This window comes from Perognathus longimembris, chromosome 13, assembly GCF_023159225.1.
Source record: "Perognathus longimembris pacificus isolate PPM17 chromosome 13, ASM2315922v1, whole genome shotgun sequence".
NCBI lineage: Eukaryota > Metazoa > Chordata > Mammalia > Rodentia > Heteromyidae > Perognathus > Perognathus longimembris.
The window spans coordinates 48,294,753-48,316,654 of record NC_063173.1 but is presented as its reverse complement, the minus strand read 5'-3'; the positions used below and the strand labels follow the sequence as shown (position 1 = coordinate 48,316,654).

The following is a 21,902-nucleotide window of genomic DNA, read 5'->3' as shown; positions in this document are numbered from 1 at the left end:
CTGTTCTTCTCATCATAAGTTGAAGCCTTGAGAATGGAACGGTGGGTGTGATGTGCTTGTGAAATCAGAGGTGGGAAATGAGGAAGTTCTCTTTCCCACCGTCTGCCCCCTTCCTCATCTTGTTCACCTATGAGTAGGCCAGGGGCAGCTTGGCTTTCCATTATTTTTCTTTCTTCCAGGACTGGGGCTTGAACTCATGGGCTCACACTTAGATTGCTTGGTTGTTCATGACTTGTGTTTACCCCTAAAGCCATGTCTCCAGCCCTCCTTCTCTGCTGCTTGATTTTGGAGATAGTTTCAAGGATTGTTTTCTGTCCAGGCTGGCTTCCACTTGAGATCCTCCAAGTCTCAGCCTTCTGAGTAGCTAGGATTACAGGTGTGAGCCACCAGTGCCCAGCTCACCCTTCTACTTCTTGCCCTGTAGCAGCCTGAGAGTGAGGCGTCCGCCTGGCTACTGGAGGCTTTCAAAGATCCAGTTTTCCTTCTCTTAAGCAGAGTATGCCTTAAAGGTTTAGATGGTAAGTTTTGGGTTGAAGCTCTGGCTCAATGGTTTAAAAAAAAAAAGCCTGTTAGTATATCTAAGGCTCTGGGTCCAACCCCCAGCACACAGGCAAGTGGGGGAGAAGATGATTTTTTTTTTTTGCCAGTCCTGGGCCTTGGACTCAGGGCCTGAGCACTGTCCCTGGCTTCTTTTTGCTTAAGGCTAGCACTCTGCCACTTGAGCCACAGCGCCACTTCTGGCTTTTTCTATATATATGATGGCAAGGAATCAAACCTAGGGCTTCATGTATACTCTACCACTAGGCCATATCAGCCCCAATGACCTTTTTTTAAATGGCTTATCACTGGAAGGTAGGAGAGCAGAATCTCACTTGGCAGTTGTCAAGGTTAATTTCAAGGTGTTTTCTGTCTATTGCAGTTAGGAGGCTCTGGTGGCCCCAGCTGAGACTTCTTCCTCTTGCTTGCTTGGGCTGGGGCAGCTTAGCTAGAGCGCAGGTTTAGGCAAGGCTAAGGTGGTGGTTATAAACACGGGGCCTGAGTGCCAAGAGTCCTCACTGTACAACTGTGGCCTGTGGCCAGGGACCTCGAGGCAAAAGACATTGGCAATCTCCTCACTAGCTCTGCAAGCTGTAAGCTGGGTGACTGGAGCACCAAAGGAGTCACACAGGGAAATAGGAGGGGAGCCAGAGAAATGGGGAGCTGTGGACTCAATTAGGTTCCTGGCATGGTCTCTGCTCAGTTCAAGTGTCAGTTCACAGAAGACTTAGCAATAGCAGGTGTCAGGGGTGAAGCACAGAGTGAGACAATTGAGTACTCTGCTTCTAGGGGGATCTTAATGGAGGGGAGGGTCATTTGGGACAGCCCAAATACATCCCACCTAGGGTTTGAGGAACTGTCCAGCCAGGGGCACCGAAAGCCCTGAAAGGCAAGAGTGAGCTTAGCTCCATTCTCTTCAGGCCAAGGTTTGATCTGAATTTAGTTTTCTCATGTCTTACTTTTGTCCTGGAGCTTGACTTCAGTATGAAACAGGGTGGGGACAACCCGGGCAGCAGTTGTGTGGTTCTGGCCAAGTAGAGTGATGGATAGCAATGTGCATGTCACACACAATGGCTCTACCTCCAGCTCCTATCACCACCACAAATGAGGCACAAAGCAGGAAGAAGGGCCAACTTTTGCTAGGATGAAGCTGGCAGCTCCCTGGGCCAGGAGGGCCTATCCCAGCAGACCCTTCCTAGCTCCCAAGTCCCCGGAGCAATAAAACAAACCTGTGCAAGCTCCTGACTTCCTGCCATCTCAACTCACTTCCCTCCTTTCCGTGTTTGCTTGGCCACATCCCTCTTATTACATCCGCAACTGCTCTGATGTCTTCTGCCTGAAACATGGCAGAGGTCTGCCACTGGTACCTTCAGAAATAGGCCAATCGGGCTGGGAGTATGGCCTAGTGGCAACAGTGCTTGCCTCGTATACATGAAACCCTGGGTTCAATTCCCCAGCACCGCATATATAGAAAACGTCCAGAAGGGGTGCTGTGGCTCAGGTGGCAGAGTGCTAGCCTTGAGCAAAAAGAAGCCAGGGACAGTGCTCAGACCGAGTCCAAGGCCCAGAACTGGCAAAAAAAAGAAATAGGACAATCTGCACGGCCAGTGGTGAACATGTTGTCGAAGGGGAATACAGCTGACAATGGCCAGCTGCAAAGGGAGATTGTGCTACACGTGTACCTCTTATGTACCATCTCACTGAATATTCAAATGTATGATCCTGCAATGTATAAAGAAAATGAGGCTCTCCACAAGCTTCCTGACCCAACCCTAAGGCTACTATTGTCCAGTGTCAAGCCCCAAGGCCTTTCTGCATTCTAAGAAGCCCCCGTGTTTCCTTTTTCATGGAGCCTGGTGATGACCCAGACCTGAAGAGAGGTGGGAGACAATTTGCAGGAGTTGTAAAGTACAGAAAAGATGTTTTATTGTAAATCTCTTGGATACATTTTAAAGTGTAGCTCAGTTGGAGTACATTGAAGGAGGGCCTTTGCCACCCAGAAGCAGATGACTGGTCCCAGTCTGTTCCCCGGGGGCTGCAGGAGTCAGTCTAGAGCTCATTCCTTCTATTGTGTGGGGCTGAGGGGCAAGGGCCAGGTTGCCTTGCTTCTCCCAGGCTCAGACAGGTCTCAGTCTCTTCCTGAGTAGTCTTGGAGAAAGGGCTGCAGCCTGCAGAGGCTTACAGCCTTGGCCAGTGGTACCAGGCCTTCCATGCAAGGTCTGAGAGCAGCAGCTGAGAGGAGGGCTTTAGTAACTTACTAAGCCCTTCCTCCTCAGCGCTAGTCCAGGGAACAAATCTGATCGGTTCAGCAGGCCACGATGTGCCGGTTGGCCACCACTGCTGGCAGCAGAGACATGCACAGGGCTCCCCTCCAGAGTGCACGCCGGCCTTCAGAAGTCAGCCTTGCAGGTGGGAACAGCTTGACATGCAGTTCACAAACAAGCAACTGAGGCACCTGCTCCACAAAGCAACAGCTGCTGCCAAGGAGTACCCAAGGGGCCAGGAGGAACAGGGCAGGCTGGCTCTTCTTGCCCAGCCACCAGTCAGGCTGGAGAGGGCAGATGGTGAGGCACTTGACTTACTCAAGTAATAATACCTGAAGGGTTAAGTCAATCACATGCCCAGCTTTGGTTTCTCAACAGGGAACCACATCCAGCTCATAAACCCAGGGCGGTGTATTACAAACCATGGGATTAGAGAGGTGGTAACCAGGCCTAAGCCCAAGTAGGAAGAGGAAAATCTTCATAGTCCAGCCCCCAACGATCAGGGGCAAGTACTCTGGAAGCAAGGGCACACACAATGCCACTTGGGCATGGCATCTATGCAACTGAGGAGTCATCACATTTAGCACCCCGAGACTTCCTGGCTGCCAGAATGGAGCCTGCTGAGACCGAGGGCAATGACAGTGTTTACCAGGAGTCTGCAGGAGTACAAGGGAAAGCCTGCTGTCAGCCCAATACAGTTTTGGGAGGTTTACTTGGCCCTTGCCAGCCCTTTTATTGGATCTCACCTTCAATGCAATGGCAAGGAGGATCCCCAAGCAGCATCCCAGATCCGGAGGAACCTCCACAGGAGGCCTCTGTCCCAGGAAGAGGCCCTGAGCCTTCCCCAAGGGAAATAGCTAACCTCAAAACATTTTCTCTATAAAATATCTGAATTCTCTGAAAGTAATAAATATTTCCCATGTCCCCTAACCAAGAAGCAGCGACGTGTCATGTGTGGGGGAGTGATATTTGCTGTGGCTTTCAGTAATTTGGGGCTTCCCTATGGAGCTGAGGGGCTGAGTACCGGCAGCCACCAGGGCAGCTCAGCCTTCTGGTTAGGACCAGCACAACCTTCCAGAGGGGCGGTGGGCTTTGGAGTTTGTGTCTTATCGGGCAGGCAGGCCTGTCCTATTGCCCAAAGTATATGTGCAGTGGGGAGAACCAGGGAAAAAGACAGGAAAGGAGAGAGGGAGGGAGAGGGAGGGAGGGAGGAAAAGGAAGAGAGAAAGAGAGAGAGAAAGAGAGAGAGAGAGAGAGAGAGAGAGAGAGAGAGAGAGAGAGAGAGAGAGAGAGAACCCAAGAATAAAAGGAGACACCTAGAGCCTACAGGACCTTCCTCCCTCCTTCCAGCATGGTCTCCCCTTCCTTTTTCTGCCTTGTCCCGGCCTTCTGGGCCACCAGCTGGAATGTCAAGTGGTTGATGGTAAGAGCAGCAGGCAGGGGACCAGCCAGCTTCAGGGCAGATCCAGATGGGAGGCTGGAGCAACAGGATCTAGGTGACATCCTTTTGTGGAGCAGCTGATGATGACAGGCAGAAGATGGGTGGCCCTGCTGAGCCTCTTTCATTAAACCAGGTCTTCTAAATGCAAGGCCTGAGGGCAAGCCCTTCCTCTGGCAGTTACTAGGCTTCATTGCCACCATGGAGTCTCAGGAAGGCCCAAGAATAGAGACTTGTGGGCCCCCGTAGGGAACCCTCCTGCCTTCCATCTGGCTGGGAGCAGCAGGAGGGACGGGAGCAACTGAGGAGAGGCTCTCAGCCCCTGGGACCACAGGAATGCTGCTGGCACAGGACGTTTTTACTGCAGGGTTTCTACAAAGGCATCAAATTCGCGGACGTTCTTCTCATGCACAGCCAGCCTCTCTGGTAGTGAATCCTGTACCAGAGAAGAGAAGAAGGGCTTACCCAGACTGGCCTAGGAGAGGCACCAGCCAGTCCCAGAGAGCGAGGAAGAGAACAGGGCAAAAAGTGATGCTGAGCAGTGCCGGCGGGGTGAGCACAAGGCAGGATGGCAGAGAGGCAATTGGGGTGGGGGAGGGGGCATGTCCTCAGGGATTGGGGGTGGTGGTGTAGGGCCATACTAAGAATTGGAAAATTAAATACCAACTGTGCTTGGCACAGATTGAGGCCCACAGTAGAATGAAACTGCAAGTTCACAGCACCATGGATCAAGGCAAGTTTAAGCAAGCCTTTTCATGCCCTTTTTGGACCAACAGGGACAAAGTAGCCATTGCAGCCCCAAGACCAGTGGGGCAGGTCTGTGGGAGGCCCAGCCCCAGCACCTTCATACTGGCCAATCGAGGCTGAGGGGACACAGAAAAAGAGAAGCAGAGGAAAACAGCTGGGAGACACTAGCCTGCCATACGGTGCCAGCTATGGATAAAGATCTTGCCCTACGTAATGGTCTGTCACCATTAGGACTAAGTAACAGAAAGCAATCTGTGGGGCTCAACCACCTCAGAGAGACCTGCTGATGGTGGGCTTATGCAGAAGAAACTTGGGAGAAGGTGAAGACTCTCCAGCACTAGATCCTGAAGTAGGCCACACACCCTGACAGCAAAGGTGGGTCTAGACCCAGTTGCCAGGAAGGCCTGGGAAGGAGCTAGCACTGGCTGTGGGTCACAGAGACAAAACCGAGAGCCAGGTTTTTGCACGGCGCAGGTCACATGAGAAGCAGGGGATTGGTGGTCGGAGGGATGAGCTCAGAAAGGAGGCCCTTTGGGGTCAAAGCTGTTTTGCCTGGTTCTATGTGATCTGGGCAAATTAATCACAGAGTTGGTTTTCTCTTCTGTTAACTAGAATAATAAGAAAACCTACATTTTGGGGCTGCTGAAAATTCATATTAAAACCCAAGAAAAATGCTTGGGCAGAGAGAGGCTGGCAATGCAATTCAGTGACTTGATCACTAGGTGAGGTGGATGCTGGGATAAACTCCAAGCAGACATCCCCAGAGTGAGGTAATTCTCCCATGCCCAGATCAGAACAAGTTAGTGATTTGTGCAAGCCACGTTTGGTTGCCCTTCGAGGCAGCAAATAGGCAATACTCTAAGCAGACGTGGTAATAAAATCAATCTCAGAATGCTTGGCCAGGCATGAGAAGGGTTTGATGCAGGAGGGAGCTCTCTGAGGAAGGCAAGATCACTGATCTTCAGGACTTACCTGCTCCTTGGCCCTGCACCACAGTCTGCCTGGCAGAAGACGGGTACTGCCAGTGTGTGCAAGTAATGCAGAGAATATGCAGTGCAAAGGAAAACTGAGCTTGAGCAAATCTAAGATAATTACTAGTGGGTACCACTGGTGTGTCTCAAGAGTCTTTCCTGAGGGGAAGCAAGGACAATGGAGGCAGAGGGGTAGGGAAAACAGGAAGCAAGTTCTAGGTCTATAGCACAGGAATGACCATCAGCGGGGGGAAGTTCCATACCAAGTCTTCAGCCATGGACTGAGCTCCAATATCTATGGAAAGGCTGCTCAGCTGAGGGGGGTTCTGAAATTCACGATAGAAAGTCCCCAAGTCCATTGGAAGAATGTCATCTTTAGAAAAAGCAGGTTTCTTAAAAAAAAAAAAAAGCATATGTATACATACTCACACACACGGAGGGAGAAAGAGACAAATCAGAGGAGATAAGCTATGAACAAAGAAAAGCTTCTTCTAGCCTATCCGAGGGAGAAGAGTCTTTACACCGTGCCCTTCTAACTACAGATGTCTAACCTGGGTCTCTCCTTCATTAAGTTTATGTCCCTTCCTTCAATTCCCTCCCTGAGTCAAGTAAGGCCATCCATTAGGCGTGAATAGGACTTTTAAGTGGATACCACTGTACACCAGTTAGACTTCATGATGAACTTAACCCACGCCCTGGCACAAGTGCCTGACTACTCATGGGCCTTCAATTGCCTCCCCAGAAGTCCTTGGCCCCATCCCCCACCTCCTGATCCCAGGGAGAGATCTTGTTTAAGTCTAAGAAATGCACGGCGGTTTGTTTGCCGTGGATCAGCCCAGGTGAAGGTTGGGGATGGCCACTTACGAAGTCGATCATCACAAAGTCATCATGCGCATTGCCACTGCTGCCCCCACTGGAGCCATTGGAGTGCAGGCTGCCGTGCAGAGGAGACGCCGTCTCTGGGGACTCGGGAGGATTCACCTGGTTCAGAACAAGGCAGAGTCAGTGCTGAGTCTGTGAACTGGACCCATGGCACTATGCGCCAACTGAGAGGTCTGTGTAAGGAACTTAGCACTGGCAGTAGATGTAGAAGCCCGGGGGCCTAGCTTGCGGTCTGTGGAAGCCCAGCCAGGACGGTGCCTACTGCACCATCTCCTGGAAACTGGCGGTCACAGGTGGGCTCACCATGGGATCAGCATCCTCCAGCTCCAAATTCTTGGGAGCAAACATGGCAAAAGGTATGTCCAAACTTGTCAGAGTCACCTGAAGAGACAGGAGAGAAGCATTCGCGCCGGCCCCTCCCCTGGCTCGCATGCTCACGGGCCGTCAGGAGCCAGCGGACGGCTGTCCACTCCATCCTCACAGCCTCCTTGTCTCCCATCACCTAAGTACACAGAATAGAACCCTGACAATTGAGCTGGGCAAGTGTGAGCCACAGCAACGCTGGAACAATGGGGGTCACTGGACCTGTGCAGGAGGAACCTCCTTTTCCAAAGTAAGGCGGAGGTAATGGCAGTTTGTGAACTAAAGAGTGTCCACCTGTCTCCCAGGGGGTGTCAAAAGTTCTTAGTCTTCTTCACAGTAAAACACACACACACACACACACACACACACACACACACACACACACACACTTTTGCAGCCATTTTCAGTAGTTCCATAAGATGCTGCCCATAGGGCCTCACTGTAAGGACAGACATTACAGACATTCTCACAGGTGGCGGGGCAGAGTCACCTGGTTGATGGGTTTGTTGACAAAGGCTCCCACTTTTCGAACAAAGATGGTCTCCAGGACATCGTGTGGGGAGGCCCGTCCCTCACTGCTGGTGGATACAGTTTCTGCATCCTCACTAGAGAAGAAAGGGAAAGCGAGTGCTCACTCTCCCACAGCACAATGACTCAGTTTCTCCATTAAGTCCACCCTCTTGTGGGACTAGAGCCTGAGCAAGCCTCAGGTCCAACCCCCCAAGGAGACACAGCACCACGTGGTTTGGCTGCTGCCAGTGTCCCCTGCCTCATGAGAAGATAGGAGACTGTACTTGCTGGAACAAGTAAAACTTAGGCACACGAATGAAACTGTTCATTATAATTGTGTAAACTTACAAAAGCTGATCTGAAACAGCAGTAATAAGACATCACTTAGCAGGCACCGAGCGCCACACACAGGACAGCAACTCCCACAAACTGCCAGTGTAGTAGTATTAATTACAGAACTAAGCCTCACATTTTAGACTTTCTTCTTGTTCTATACAAAAAATGGTATATTTTATAGGTATAATATTAAATTAACTCTTACCATACAAAATTTCCATTTAAAGTCAAGAGTCCTACATTTGAGGCCTTAGCCAACCAGAGCTCTCTCCCCTCTTGGTGAATTGCCTGGGTCCTAGTTTCTACACTCATGTTTCTCTCCTCGTTCCCCACCCCCGCTTCAGTCCTGTATGACACAGGGGCTCTAAGCAACAGAAATGGGGCTGCCAGTGGCTGCCATCCAGAAGTCACAGAAGGCTCTAGCCTCTGGCCAAAAAATGGGCTCAAGGTGAGCAAGGACTATGCAAGGCGATCTCTGGAGTCCAGGCAGCAGGGGGACCGGCATGGAGGAAAGGCTTCTGAGCTCTTCTAACCTTCAGCTCAGAACCCCTGTCCAGGGTCCTTGGTCTTTCAGCTACTTTTAGACATGACCCTGGAGGTGAGGCTCAAAATGGAAGTGTAAAATGACTAACATTTTCCTTTGAGTAAGGACAACAATGGAAAACTGAAAAACCAAGAATGGAATGTTTCTCACTATAAAGGACACACAACCACAAAAGTCTCCCGAAACAGTTCTGCTCTACCACTCCACTGTGGGAAACACATCTCTACAGTGGGAATGTTCATTTATGATGGGGGCGGGGGGCACCCATTATCTCCAGTGCCTTCCAAGGAGGGGAGAAGAGGTACAGGACAGGACAGCTTGCAGTACAGTCCCAGGGAGGAGCACAGCTCTCGAGTCAGGCTGCAGGCTGTGCCCCAGTGGCACCCTCCTCAGGCTGACATTCATTCATTCATTCAGTGCTGGGATGAAACCAGCCCTCATGTGTACTAGGCAAGGACTCTACCACTCATTTACCATGGCCCCCTCATCTTGAAAACATAGGGGTCAGTGGTCATTTAAAAAATTTTGTTTTTGGGTACTATGGTTTGAATTCAGGGCCTTGGGCTTACTCAGGGTCTTGGGCACTGTCCCCGAGCTTCTTTAACTCAAGGCTAGCCCTCTACCACTTGAGCCACAGGACCACTTCCTGCTTTTTTCTCTTTATGTGGTACTGAGGAATTGAACCCAGGGCTTCATGCATACTAGGCAAGCACTCTACCGCAAAGCCCCCTTCCCAGCCCCTCCTGACTGGTTTTGACAGTGGCAGAGCCACAATGGGGACTCACCTGCTGGAAGGGGTAGCAGCACAGTGGATGCCGTCGGAAGGTGTGTGAGTTGCCAATCTTTCCTGGTCAGCCTGGGCGCCATGAGTGGGCTGGGTGGGAGCAAGGGGTACCCCACCTTCCTTCCCCGGAACCATGAGCTTTGGGGGAAATGGAAAGAGAATGAACCATGGCGGTGTCGGGCCACAGGGAAACCTCACACCCTAGCTTAGTAGTGTCTGCTTTCGAGCTTTCCATCACAGTGTCACCTCCAGGTAGGCAGACATCCTGGATCTTTCTGCTCTACTAGAAGACATGCACAGGGATGACTACAGAGGGTGAAGCGAAGAGGAAGAGAAACCCGAGGAAAGTCATCTTTCCTTTGAAGATGGCTCCTTCCTCTCAGTCACTTTCATCCTCCAAAGAGCCTTGTTTCCAAACAGTACACTACTGGTAGTTGAAGAAGTCCCTCAACTGCTCCAGGGCAGGGAGGCAGCCCTGGGAAGCCCGTGGTCCTCCCCATCTTGAAGGTACCTGGTGAGGGTGTGGAGCATTTAAGCCAGCAGCAAACACTACCGGATAAGCCAGGTCAGCTGATCCAAGGCCCAGGACAGCAGGCTGATAGGAAAGGCGAGAGCTTGAGAGCTGAGCAAGAAAAAAACAGGGGCAGAGGAAAGGCAGGAAAAAAATAGGCAATCCTAGTGTGTGACAAGTGATGGAGCTGTGTAGAAATGGAAGGGAGGGGCCCAAGCCCCCAGGCCCACAGTGTAGGAGCCTGATGGAACATATGCCAAGGTGGGCCAGGCTTTTTAGACCCCTTTCGGGTAAGAAAACAGACACTTGCTTGTGCTGGAGCTGAGATTCCCAGTCTGGAGCCACCCAAAGGCCTCCAATGAGCTCCGTGCTTCCCTGTTCCCAGGGGCTCCGCTTGTTTTGAGCCCAGCAGATCCCCAGGGAACAACCCAAGGCCAGACTTGGAGTCAAAGTCATCAGTTTTTCCTAAGTCATTCTATTTTCTCCTTTGTCCTTGAGGTCCCTTTGAAATAGAAGGCCATCTTCTCTAATCACACCCTCCATCACCCCTGGGTATGGAAGGGTTCCTATTTATATTGAAAAAAAGTAAGAATACTAGTCTTGTTTATTTGAAAATATGATATAAATAACTCCATGTACTTTTCACATCAACAGAAGGAGGAGGGGTAAATGAATCCCCTATTTTTGGGTTGCTGGCCTGTGGCTGTCCTGTTAAAAATCAATTACTGAGCCTCAAAATAATCTCAGAGCACTTGGGGACATTTAAGTAACCATCCACTTTGCTCTGTTTCCAGTTTTTAAAGAGAAGGAAGCCATCTGATCATTCCCCTTCTACCCATTATGAACTCACATGATGGGCAAAGGCCAGTCCTGCCATGGGGACCCTCAGAGTGTCCGTCACCACAGGAGTAGGGGTCTGAAAATGTGCCTTTGTGACAGTAAACACACACTGTGTAAAGACACACACAGAGACAGGAGAAACAAGAGAAGAAAAGAGAAAAGGGACTTGAGAAAGAAATGAAACACCAGTGGGGCGGCAGCGAGAGGCTGGAGAGACCATGCTAACTTCAGAGAGTCGCTAGGGGAACAATGGATACTGGCTTCCCAAAGGGACAACTTTGAGAAGTTGGGTCCCTAGATTTATCCCAGCATGGGTCCTCCATCCTGAGCCCCAGACAAGCAGCTCAAAAATCAAGCTGACTCCAGTGGGTAGGATCTGGCAAAATAGCAACATGCGAGTCACTCATTAGGCTGTTTTTTTTTTGTCAAAAGTGGGGTGGGAGGAAGCCACTGAGCTGCTTTCAGGAGGGAGGACCTGAGTGCAAGTGCCAGGTAAGCCCAAGAGGAATGAGGAGGCTCGCTTGTCATGTTACACAATGTTAAACAGCAAGCCTCTGCAGGGGCCCACGATGTGCGGGTGGATGCTTCCCTCCATGGTACCAGGGAAGATGAGAGTGTGTGAGGAGTGGGTGTCCGTGGGCATGAAGATGTGTTCCTAGAGTCTTACGGTATGGGAGAACTTGAGTGAAAAAAACCCTTAAAATACAACATTCCAAAACACCTTATGAACATGGTGATTATTGGGAGTTGGCTGTTTCGGCTTTAAATCTAACCAATTAGCTAATCAATGCTTAGAATTAGATGAAGAGCTGTAGGGCACAGTAGCAAGTTCAGAGTCACAACTATTTCAGGCCTGTATCTGATTGACACAATGATCCTTATTTTGCGGGCAAATCAAACAACACTGTTAACATGTATTTCCTGGATTCCAGCACAGACTGAGTAGAAGCTGTTAAATAACTATGTAACTCACTGGATTAAACTAAGGAAGAAACTTAATAGCAACAGAAAATGAGGAGAACTGTTAGAAAATGATTTTCTTTTTGTTTTATCATTCAGTTTCAAAGAAGTATTTCCTTTTCTTTCTTCTTCTTCTTCTTCTTCTTTTTTTTTTTTTTTTTTTTTCCAGTCCTGGGGCTTGAACTCAGGGCCTGGGCACTCTCCCTAAGCTACTTTTGCTTAAGGCTAGCACTCTACCACATGCGCCACAGCACCATTACTAGCTCTTTCTGTTTATGGGGTACTGAGGAATCGAACCTAGGGCTTCATGTATGCTAGGCAGGCACTCAACCACTAAGCCACATTCCCAGCCCCCAAAGGAATATTTTCTGTACCAAACTCTATCCAGTCTCCATCAGAACTACTCAATGCTTACCAATGAAGTGCATATTGTTGATCAAATCTTGGCATGATCTAGTTTATGTTTTAAGTTTTATTTTTTGGCTTTGGTGTTTTGCAATGCTAGGGATCAACCTAAGTCCCTCTATTCACTAAGACTTTATGTATGAGTTGATTTTGTTTTGTGGTACTGGAGATTGAACTCGGGGCTTTAGCGAGCACTCTACCTATAACTCCAGCCGTTTTTCTTTTAGTTGTTTTATTTTATTTTTTTGCAAGTCCTGGGGCTTGAAATCAGGGCCTAAGCACTTTCCCTGGCTTCTTTTTGCTCAAGGCTAGCACTCTACCACTTGAGCCACAGTGCCACTTCCAGCTTTGTTCTATATATGTGGTGCTGAGGAATCGAACCTTGGGCTTCATATATACGAGGTGAGCACTTTTACCACTAGGCCATATTCCCAGCCCTCTTTTAGTTCTTTTTTGAATAGAATCTTCAGGTTTTAGTCAAGGTCAGCCTGGACCATACTTATGGACCCATAATGAGGTCTCTCAAACTTTTTTCCTGGGCTGGTCTCAATCCACAATCCTTGAGATCTCTGCTTTCTGAGTAACTAGTTTACAGGTGTGAACTGAGCCTGGGCCATGATCTATTTTAAACCATAACAAGACACAACTGGTAACGGATATCATGAGACAACCTCTCTATATATACCAATGAACTTATGCAAACGGTAGGTATAGAAGCTGCTTAGCATCCATTCTAACTTAGGGGCTAAACTGATTTGTTATGGTCTAGCTTCACCATCCCTCATAGCTCCTGAACCACAATTGTATTTGTTTATGAACCTATCATTTACAAAACAAAACTGTTTAATAAAATCAAATTTGACATATGCACATTCTGGTTGGCTAACCTCCCCCTAAAAAAGCAAGCAAGCAAGCAAACAAACAGATACCTCCCATTAATGTACTGGTAAGCAAATGGGCCTTAGGGAGTGTATACCTGTAATCTCAGTTACTTGGGAGCCAGATACTGGGAATACTAGGAGGAATGAAGTTCAAGGTCAGACCAGCCAAACATGATAGTATGCATCTATAACCTTAAATACTGGGGGCATACGCACATTCACAGTCTGAGGCCAACTAGGGAAAAGATGGGAGACTAACAGAAAAACAACTAAAGCTAAAGAGGGCTGGAGTGTGGCTCCTGTGGTAGAGTGCTTACCTAGTAAGCAAATGATCCTAAGTTCCAAGTTCCTATTTTTTCACTCATCTTGATCTGTGCTAGTAAGCAATACTGCTTACTGCTCATGTCCACATGAGCAGTTCAACTCTACTCTCCCAAACCAAAGTGTCTAGGGTAACTGAGAATAAAAATCTCTTCTACCACAGCTGTTTCTTTCTTTCTTTCTTTCTTTTTTTTTTTGCCAGTCCTGGGCCTTGAACTCAGGGCCTGAGTACTGACCTTGGCTTCTTTTTTTTTTTTTTTTTTTTTGCTCAAGGCTAGCACTCTGCCACTTGAGCCACAGCACCATTTCTGGCCGTTTTCTGTATATGTGGTGCTGGGGAATTGAACCCAGGGCTTCATGTATACGAGGCAAGCACTCTTGCCACTAGGCCATATCCCCAGTCCCCACAGCTGTTTCTTGTGGGCTGCAAAATTTAAGGCCAGCCTGTGCTACCCAGTAAGACCCTGTCTCAAAAGAATTGTGTGTGTATAGGCACATACGTGTGCACATGTGCATGCATGCTGAGGACTCAAGGCCCTCCCACAGATGAGACACATGTTCAACCACTAACCGCCTTAGTACAAGCCTCCTTTTCAGGACAGGTAAGAGTGATGCATGGATTCTGCAATCTCATTCACAGATATTTAGCTTCTGTTTTTGAAACACCTCAGAACAATTATTAACAATGATTGAACAACCAAGGATATGTATTTTTTAATGTTCATAATTAAAATAGTACAGGAAATGAAAAGTTATGGTGAGCTGATGTATTTGTTCTATCTACTAAATAAGGAAGGAGCAGGGATCATCTGGACTGGGTAGGGAGGAAGAAATAAAGCCTAATGGAAGTGGATAGTGGGTGTATTGGGCAGGGGTGGGGGCTGTAGCAAGGAGGCAGAAGATGAAGCACTGGGGTGGAGGGTAAGCAAGGCTGTTCTGCTGACACAGCTCAATCCAGGTCCATTACTAATCAAGACCTGGAGATGCTTCCTCCGGGGAAGCTGACGCCATTGGGAGCCTGTACCTTACTGAAGTTTGCTGGGTTTACCAGTGAAGGCTGACACAAGTGGAAAATTTAATGACTAAAATGTTTGTGCCAATTATTAAGAATTGATATTGCTTCCTTACTTAGTGCTTCCTTATTTAGTACAAAAGAGCTCTTTTAGAAACCAAATTTATTAATCCAAAAGAGAACTATATTAACAAGTATAGGTGAGAGTAGATTGCTTCTTTGGTATCAGAATGCACTTGGAATTCTGTGACTTGTTTTCTAGGGAATTTGAAGATGATAGCAGGAAGGGAAGGCAAAGGCTACATGTAATCCTGGGGGTTTCAGAATGGTTAGACTAGAAACACTGCATTCCTGCCTAGTAGGTAAGGCTTTCTGTCACTCTCAACCCTCTCCTAGCATTTGTCACCAACAACAGGGACACCATTCCATAAGCCCACATGGAGTAAGTGGCACCATCTCAGAGCTGTTTCTCCTTACCTGGGAGGGAGGGGACGTGGAAAAAGAGGTGGTACACACTTCTTGAGAGTCTTCCACTGATGGATATGTTACTCCAGCATCCTCACCTGCAGTTCTAAAGTGAAGAAAAAGAAACCATTTTAGAGTGATAGAGTTAACATCAGAAAGTACATAATAATGGTTAAATAAGGCTGGAGACTTGTGTCAAGAACTGTTTCAGGGGCTGGGGATATGGCCTAGTGGCAAGAGTGCTTGCCTCGTATACATGAGGCCTTGGGTTCAATTCCCCAGCACCACATATATAGAAAATGGCCAGAAGAGGCGCTGTGGCTCAAGTGGTAGAGTGCTAGCCTTGAGCAAAAAGAAGCCAGGGACAGTGCTCAGGCCCTGAGTCCAAGGCCCAGGACTGGCCAAAAAAAAAAAAAAAAAAAAAATGGCCAGAAGTGGCGCTGTGGCGCAAGTGGCAGAGTGCTAGCCTTGAGCAAAAAGAAGCCAGGGACAGTGCTCAGGCTCTGAGTCCAAGCCCCAGAACTGGCAAAAAAAAAAAAAGTAAATTTAATTTAATTAAAAAAAAAAAAGAATTGTTCAGAGTTCAGAATGCCAGATGACAGCTGGAAAACCAATCAATTTGCTCAGAATACATAAACTACAGGTACTCATATAGTCTTCAAGTAACTTGCTACAGAGGAAAGTCACATTACTATCACCAAAATCCAAATGCCTCAGAATTTTGAGACATTCTGCATCATCCCACACATTTTAGGGTACCAAACAGACAACAGCAGTAAGGTAAGCTAAGCTCTTCCCTTCTCTCCGTGAGGCAACTGAATATTCTTGCGTAGTTGCAGTTTGAGACAGTACCTTTCATAATCCTCACCTGTAATTGCAGGGGTGCATGGGAGAGGAGCTAGGATAGGGACGGTCCACAAAGTGATCAATGATAATCCCCATGATAGGTGGGGTCCTCTCAAATTGCCTGTAATGCAATAAGCAAACTGAAATATTTGTTAAAATTCCTTCCCAGCCCCCATCAAGTCTTCAGAGGGCCTTTCACATTTTATCTATTAGCGGACACTACTGCTGCCTTAATGCAATCTCCAAATATAGACCATCAATGTTACATTCCAGTCAAACTCTTAAACCTGAAAATGGATGTGCTCACTCACTCGCTTGCTCTCCTTCTCTCACACTCTCTATTTCATTCTTCTGAAGGGGTTGTTTAGCAAAGCCGAATGGTTAAGGTGATGTTTGAGCTCCAGGGAAGTCAGGAGCTTTAACATCCTGGAAGAGGTCAGAGGGTCTTCCCTCACCTGGTAGACATGAATGCCAAGTTAATTCGGTAAGCACAAGAAAGAGTGATGGTGCCAACAGGGGTGCCCACTGTCCCAACACGAACTGTCTGGAAGCCTAGGAGAAGAGACAGACTATTAGCTTTTATCCAAAGAATACCATGGACCCTTTTCACTGAATCAGTCAGCCTATTGTACAGTTTCTCACTTAGCACTTTGAATGCCACAGTTGTGTGTGTGTGTGTGTGTGTGTGTGTGTGTGTGTGTGTGTGTTTTCCCTTTCCATTTATTCTACAAAGAGTGAATATGGGGGCTGGGAATATGGCCTAGTGGTTGAGTGCTTGCCTCATATACATGAAAGACCTGGGTTTGATTCCTCTGTACCACATAATATAGAAAAAGCCAGAAGTGGCACTGTGGCTCAAGTGGTAGAGTGCTGGCCTTGAGCAGAAAGAAGCAGCGACAGTGCTCAGGCCCTGAGTTCAAGCCCCAGGACTGGCAAAAAAAAAAAAAAAAAGAGTGAATATGGCAGAGAAAATAGCACTGCATTTCCAGGGAAAACTACTGCTGAGAGATAAAAACAAAACAAAACCCAATACTGAGTTCTTAAAATTTCTGGAAAATTAGTCATCGTGATAACTCTTAAACCACCTATCGGTTTTCATCTTTCCCTTAATTTGTAACAAGCTATGTATCATTACAGGTAGTAATCAAGCCCATCTCTGAAGCTAGGAGTGCTCCGAACACTGCAAAGGTTTTCTGACTCTGAAACATACCTTCTCCTAAGCCATTCAGCTGAACTTCCCCAAAATATATCCTGTAGGGAAGAAAGAAAAAGAAATGTTACCTGATTCTTTATTCTTGGGGCCTCTATAGCCCAAAAACCTAGAAACAAAATAACAAAAGGAACACCTTGCCTGATGGAGCAGTAATACCACTAAGCACCTCAATTAAGCTACAGGCATAAAGAAGCATATAGAGATGGCTGGCTAGGAAATGAGGAAAATAGCAACTAAGAGAAAACAGCTATTTTTCTTCCCTCTGCTACTACAATGTGCATTAAATGTATACCTACCAGGCACATGCACATCTGAAGGAAGCTGGGAGGAGGGCACAGAATGAGTGGAAAGCAGGTGAAAAAAAATACAGTAGAGGGACCCAACAGCTGCAATAGACATTGATGAAAGTGAACTAAGCAACTCAAGGGCAGGAGGTGGGGAGGGGAGGAAAGAAATGAGAGAAAAAGAAGGAAATGATTATACTAAGCAAAAGGAAAGAAATATAATATCACCCGACCTGGAAGAAATAGTTTTATTGTTAATGTTCATAGAGTTTATAAGCATTGTAGACTAGAATGATGAGGTCCATCATTAGGAATGTTAAAAGCAGGGGAGGTGGGTTGGGGGAAGGGAAGGTGGAAGAAAAAGGAGGAAGGGCTAACAAATAAGAAATGTACTCCCTATATGTAACTGTAACCCCTCTATATATCATCTTGATAATAAAAATAGATATACCTACTAGGAAATAAGGTATTAATAAAACTGGCAAATAGTGCTGAGATTACTACTAGAAGGTGCTAGACTGTTTTTAATTCTCTCTCTCTCTCTTTTTTTTTTTTTGCCAGTCCTAGGCTGTGAACTCAGGGTCTGAGCACTGTCCCTGGCTTCTTTTTTGCTCAAGGCTAGCACTCTGCCACTTGAGCCACAGTGCCACTTCTGGCCATTTTCTGTATATGTGGTGCTGAGGAATCGAACCTAGGGCCTCATGTATATGAGGCAAGCATTCTTGCCACTAGGCCATATTCCCAGCCCCTTAATTCTTTTTTTTTAAAGACAGGTATTGTTATATATAGTCAAGTTGGCTTTGAACTTGAGATCCACCTGCCTCAACCTGCCAAGTTTTGGGACTATAGGCAGGTACCATCACATCTGAGTTATAAATAAAACATGATTCCCCAAATGCTAGCTGTTTAAGGCAAGCTATGTTACCATAATTTAGCTGTATATGCTTCACAAAAGGTTTTTAAACTACATATTCAGTATGTTAACATTTCTTAAAATTCCACATTTCAACTAAATGCAAATCTCTTTCTTACTCAACAAAACTGTTGATTGATAGAGATGTTCTCACTGGAATATCCAGCTATTGAAGTAATATGTCTGAATTCATAATGCATAAAATGTATTTTCATATTTTTCAAATAATTCTGTTAAACATTAAACATATGCAAGGATCATTCAATACATTCTAGGTTTCAGCAGTGCACAGCCCTATGGTTAGATGTTAAAGATGAAAATTAGATAAATCTGAATCTGAGGTCTCACAGTGAATATTTTAGGCATGTGGGCCATACTCTATCTATGGCAGCCTCACAATACAGTAGACATGAACAATATATAAACAGGTGGTGGTATTCTAAAAGAACTTACTTATTATTATTATTTTTTTTTTTTTGCCAGTCCTGGGCTTGGACTCAGGGCCTGAGCACTGTCCCTGGCTTCTTTTTTTGCTCAAGGCTAGCACTCTGCCACTTGAGCCACAGCGCCACTTCTGGTCGTTTTCTGTATATGTGGTGCTAGGGAATTGAACCCAGGGCCTCATGTATTGGAGGCAAGCACTCTTGCCACTAGGCCATATCCCCAGCCCCTAAAAGAACTTACTTATAAAAATAAGCAGATACCCTTTTTCCAGGCTACTGACTCCTGCCATAAAGTAATACAGAACTACTGTTAATAGAATATTGTCATAAGAAATCTTCTAAGCAATCTTGAAAAAAAAGCTCACAATCCATCCAGTTGTTTGGATGGTCACTAAAAAAATCAAACTTTACCTAATGCCTACTTCTGGTAGATGTCTTAGGAGATTGTTCTGCTTTCTCTAAGTTATTTAGATGGTGGATATGTAAAATGTACATACTTGTTCTTTGTTCTGAATACATTTCTCAGATGCACACTTGTATTATAATATCCTCCCAGTTCTAGGGGAAATTTGTGCAATAAACACACGTCAATTTGAAAAAAAAAAAAAGCTCACAATCACCTCAGATGAATGATAATGAAGGTTCAAAATATGATAAATATTTTCTTGCTTTTTCTTTCTTTTGCCAGTCCTGGGGCTTGGACTCAGGGCCTGGGCACTGTCCCTGGCTTCTTTTTGTTCAAGGCTAGCACGCTACCACTTGAGCCACAGTGCCACTTCTGGCTTTTATATATATATATGGTGCTAAGAAATTGAACCCAGGGCTTCTTGTATGCAAGGCAAGCACTCTACCACTAATCTGTATTCCCAGCCCCTTTTCTTGCCTTTTTCTTAAAGCAAACTTTTCTTGCCAGACACTGGTGACTCATGCTAGTCCTAGCTAATCAGGAGGCTGAGATCTGAGGATCGCAGTTCACAGCCAACCCAGGTAGGAAAGTGTATGAGACTCTTATCTCCAACTAACCACCAGAAAACCGGAAGTAGTGCTGTGGCTCAAAGTGGAAGAGCACTAGCCTTGAGCTAAAGAGCTCAGGAACAGCACCCAAGCCCAGAGATCAATCCCTGTGGCTGACAGACAAAACAAAATAACTTTTCTTCACAGATGGTTGCTGATATTATTTTTAACTTGATGCACAACAAATTCAGAAAGGATTACTTTATAGCAATAGCCTGTCACAAATGCAAGTCTTAGATGATTTGGGAGCTCTAGCTTTCCCTGCTCTGTTCTCATACTTTGACATGCCTCTGCTCCTCCTCTTGGCTCCATTTCAACAGCACCCCTCTTCTATGCCTTGACAGCTAAAATTCTCTGCCTCAAAATCCAATTCAAGTGTTGCTTCTTCCATGAGGCTTATCCTCTTCTTCTCACTAGTTCTTTTTTCTTGATAGTGTTTGGAAATTTCAAATCCTGTTCTTAATTATAATTCTGCACCCATCAAACTGTCCATCACATGAGAAACATTTTTACGCAGGGCCCTCAGGTCAGTTCCACTGTGTATCTAGCTTGATGCTTACACTAAAATGACAATAAATGTGCTGAGTTTAAATGCCCCTGTGAAAATACTCAGGCTCTTAAACATTTTGTTATAGACATGGATGACCAATTTAACATTTAGCAGTTAGTAAAAAAAACAGATATAAGCTGGGCACTGGTGGCTTACACCTGTAATTCTAGATGTTTAGGAGGCAGGGAACTGAAGATCACAGTTTGAAAACAGCCTGTGCAAGAAAGTCCATGAGACTTTTGTCTCCAATTAACCACCAAAAAAGCTGGAAATGGAGCTGTACTCAAGTGGCATTAAGTCTTGAGAATAAACACTCAGGGACAGTGCCCAGGCACTGAGTTCAAGCCCCATGAATGGCACACACACACAAAAATGTAACTCTGCCACATAGGAAGCTGTGGTATCTTCCCAGGGAAGCTTTTACATTCCATAGGATTCATGGCTGTGCAGTGATGACAGGACAGTTCACCTGCTAAGTTTTGAAAAACTCAAGTTCATGATTCATAAGGAAGGCTTTCGAGTAATCACATAAAACCTAAAGCTTTGATAGTAATTAACCATCTGTCAAAAAAAAATCCCCAGATATGTGAATGCCAATTAGATGATGTATATACAAGGCTGGTAAGGAAGTGAGTGTCCACGCAACTTACCTGTACAATATGACATATTCATGCCCTTGTTTTCTGGACAGTCTGTAGGCTGGTGTCACCCTAGTTATAGCAAGAAGAGACTTCAGCAGCAATGACAGTCTGTTATAGACCGTGTAGGAAACTTTGATTTCTTTATCACACCTGAGGATCACAAGACACTATTAACATCTTCTGTAAAGTGCTGAAACTATGGGAATTCATTATTAAAACATGTTCTGAATTAAGGGTGCAACTAGGTAAGAGTTCTCTGTCAATAGACTGTTGAAGTTAGCCCAGCTTTTACACAGATGAGTACCAAAAATCACCCCATGTTTTTTTTTTTTAGGCATTTTTCCTCCTCAGTATTTGGGATCAAATCCAGGGTCTTGCAATTGCTAGGCAAGTGTTTAACACTGAGTTTTACATCCTAGTCCTGTTTCCCCCCTCCCCCCAGTTTTGAAGTAGTTATCTTTCGGTTTTGTTTTGGGTTTTTTTTTGGCCAGTCCTGGGTCTTGGACTCAGGGCCTGAGCACTGTTCCTGGCTTCTTTCTTCAAGGCCAGCACTCTGCCAGTTGAGCCACAGCGCCACTTCTGGCCATTTTCTGTATATGTGGTACTGAGGAATCGAACCCAGGGCTTCATGTTTACAAGGAAAGCACTCTTGCCACTAGGCCATATTCCCAGCCCCTGAAGTAGTTATCTTCGTAGGAAATAAAGGAGTACACTAAAAAACAATTACTCAGGGGGCTGGGAATGTGGCTTAGTGGTAGAGTGCTTGCCTAGCATGCATGAAGCCCTGCTTTTGATTCCTCAGTACTACATACACAGAAAAAGCCAGAAGTGGCACTGTGGCTCAAGTGGTAGAGTGCTAGCCTTGAGTTAAAGAAGCTCAGGGACAGTGCCCAGACCCTGAGGTCAAGCCCCAGGACTGCCAAAAAAAAAATTACTCAATATTGCAATTGCACATGCTGACATATTTCGGGGGTAGGGTGGGGGGTGGTGGTGTGTGTGTGTGTGTGTGAGCGCCAGTCCTGGGATTTGACCTCAGGGCCTGGGTGCTGTTCCTCAGCTTTTGTGCTTGAGGCTGATGCTCTATCACTTGAGCCACGGCTCCACATCTCACGGAGTTTATTGTTCTGTCTCACATCTCATGGAGTTTATTGTTCTGGTTGGCTTCCAACCATGATCCTCAGATCTGGGCCTCTTGACGAGCTAAGATTACGGACATGAGCCACTGGT

General features: G+C 46.4%; 1 protein-coding gene and 1 long non-coding RNA gene across 8 annotated transcripts in view; both read right to left on the bottom strand.

Annotated features, from left to right (window-relative positions):
• Window positions 1–4,039: 4,039 nt before the first annotated feature.
• Atg13 (autophagy related 13) overlaps window positions 4,040–21,902 on the bottom strand; it is a 45,712-nt gene continuing 27,849 nt past the window's right edge. For 4 of the 7 annotated variants that reach the window (XM_048359848.1, XM_048359850.1, XM_048359847.1 and 1 more), the window contains 13 exons: window positions 20,685–20,825; window positions 16,828–16,868; window positions 16,073–16,169; window positions 15,640–15,738; window positions 14,784–14,877; window positions 10,738–10,836; window positions 9,888–9,998; window positions 9,378–9,514; window positions 7,693–7,807; window positions 7,143–7,220; window positions 6,822–6,938; window positions 6,221–6,349; window positions 4,040–4,675 (listed from right to left, as the gene is read on the bottom strand). In XM_048359848.1, the coding sequence (XP_048215805.1) occupies window positions 4,598–4,675; window positions 6,221–6,349; window positions 6,822–6,938; window positions 7,143–7,220; window positions 7,693–7,807; window positions 9,378–9,514; window positions 9,888–9,998; window positions 10,738–10,836; window positions 14,784–14,877; window positions 15,640–15,738; window positions 16,073–16,169; window positions 16,828–16,868; window positions 20,685–20,825 (1,336 nt within the window). In that variant the 3' untranslated portion in view covers window positions 4,040–4,597. The remainder of the gene's footprint in view (window positions 4,676–6,220; window positions 6,350–6,821; window positions 6,939–7,142; window positions 7,221–7,692; window positions 7,808–9,377; window positions 9,515–9,887; window positions 9,999–10,737; window positions 10,837–14,783; window positions 14,878–15,639; window positions 15,739–16,072; window positions 16,170–16,827; window positions 16,869–20,684; window positions 20,826–21,902) is intronic. The other 3 variants (XM_048359851.1, XM_048359852.1, XM_048359853.1) reach the window with 3 other exon arrangements.
• Window positions 17,864–18,839, bottom strand: LOC125361398. Its single transcript, XR_007212944.1, has 2 exons — window positions 18,708–18,839; window positions 17,864–18,475 (listed from the first exon to the last, which is right to left on the bottom strand). It is a non-coding gene; the product is annotated as an uncharacterized LOC125361398 (long non-coding RNA).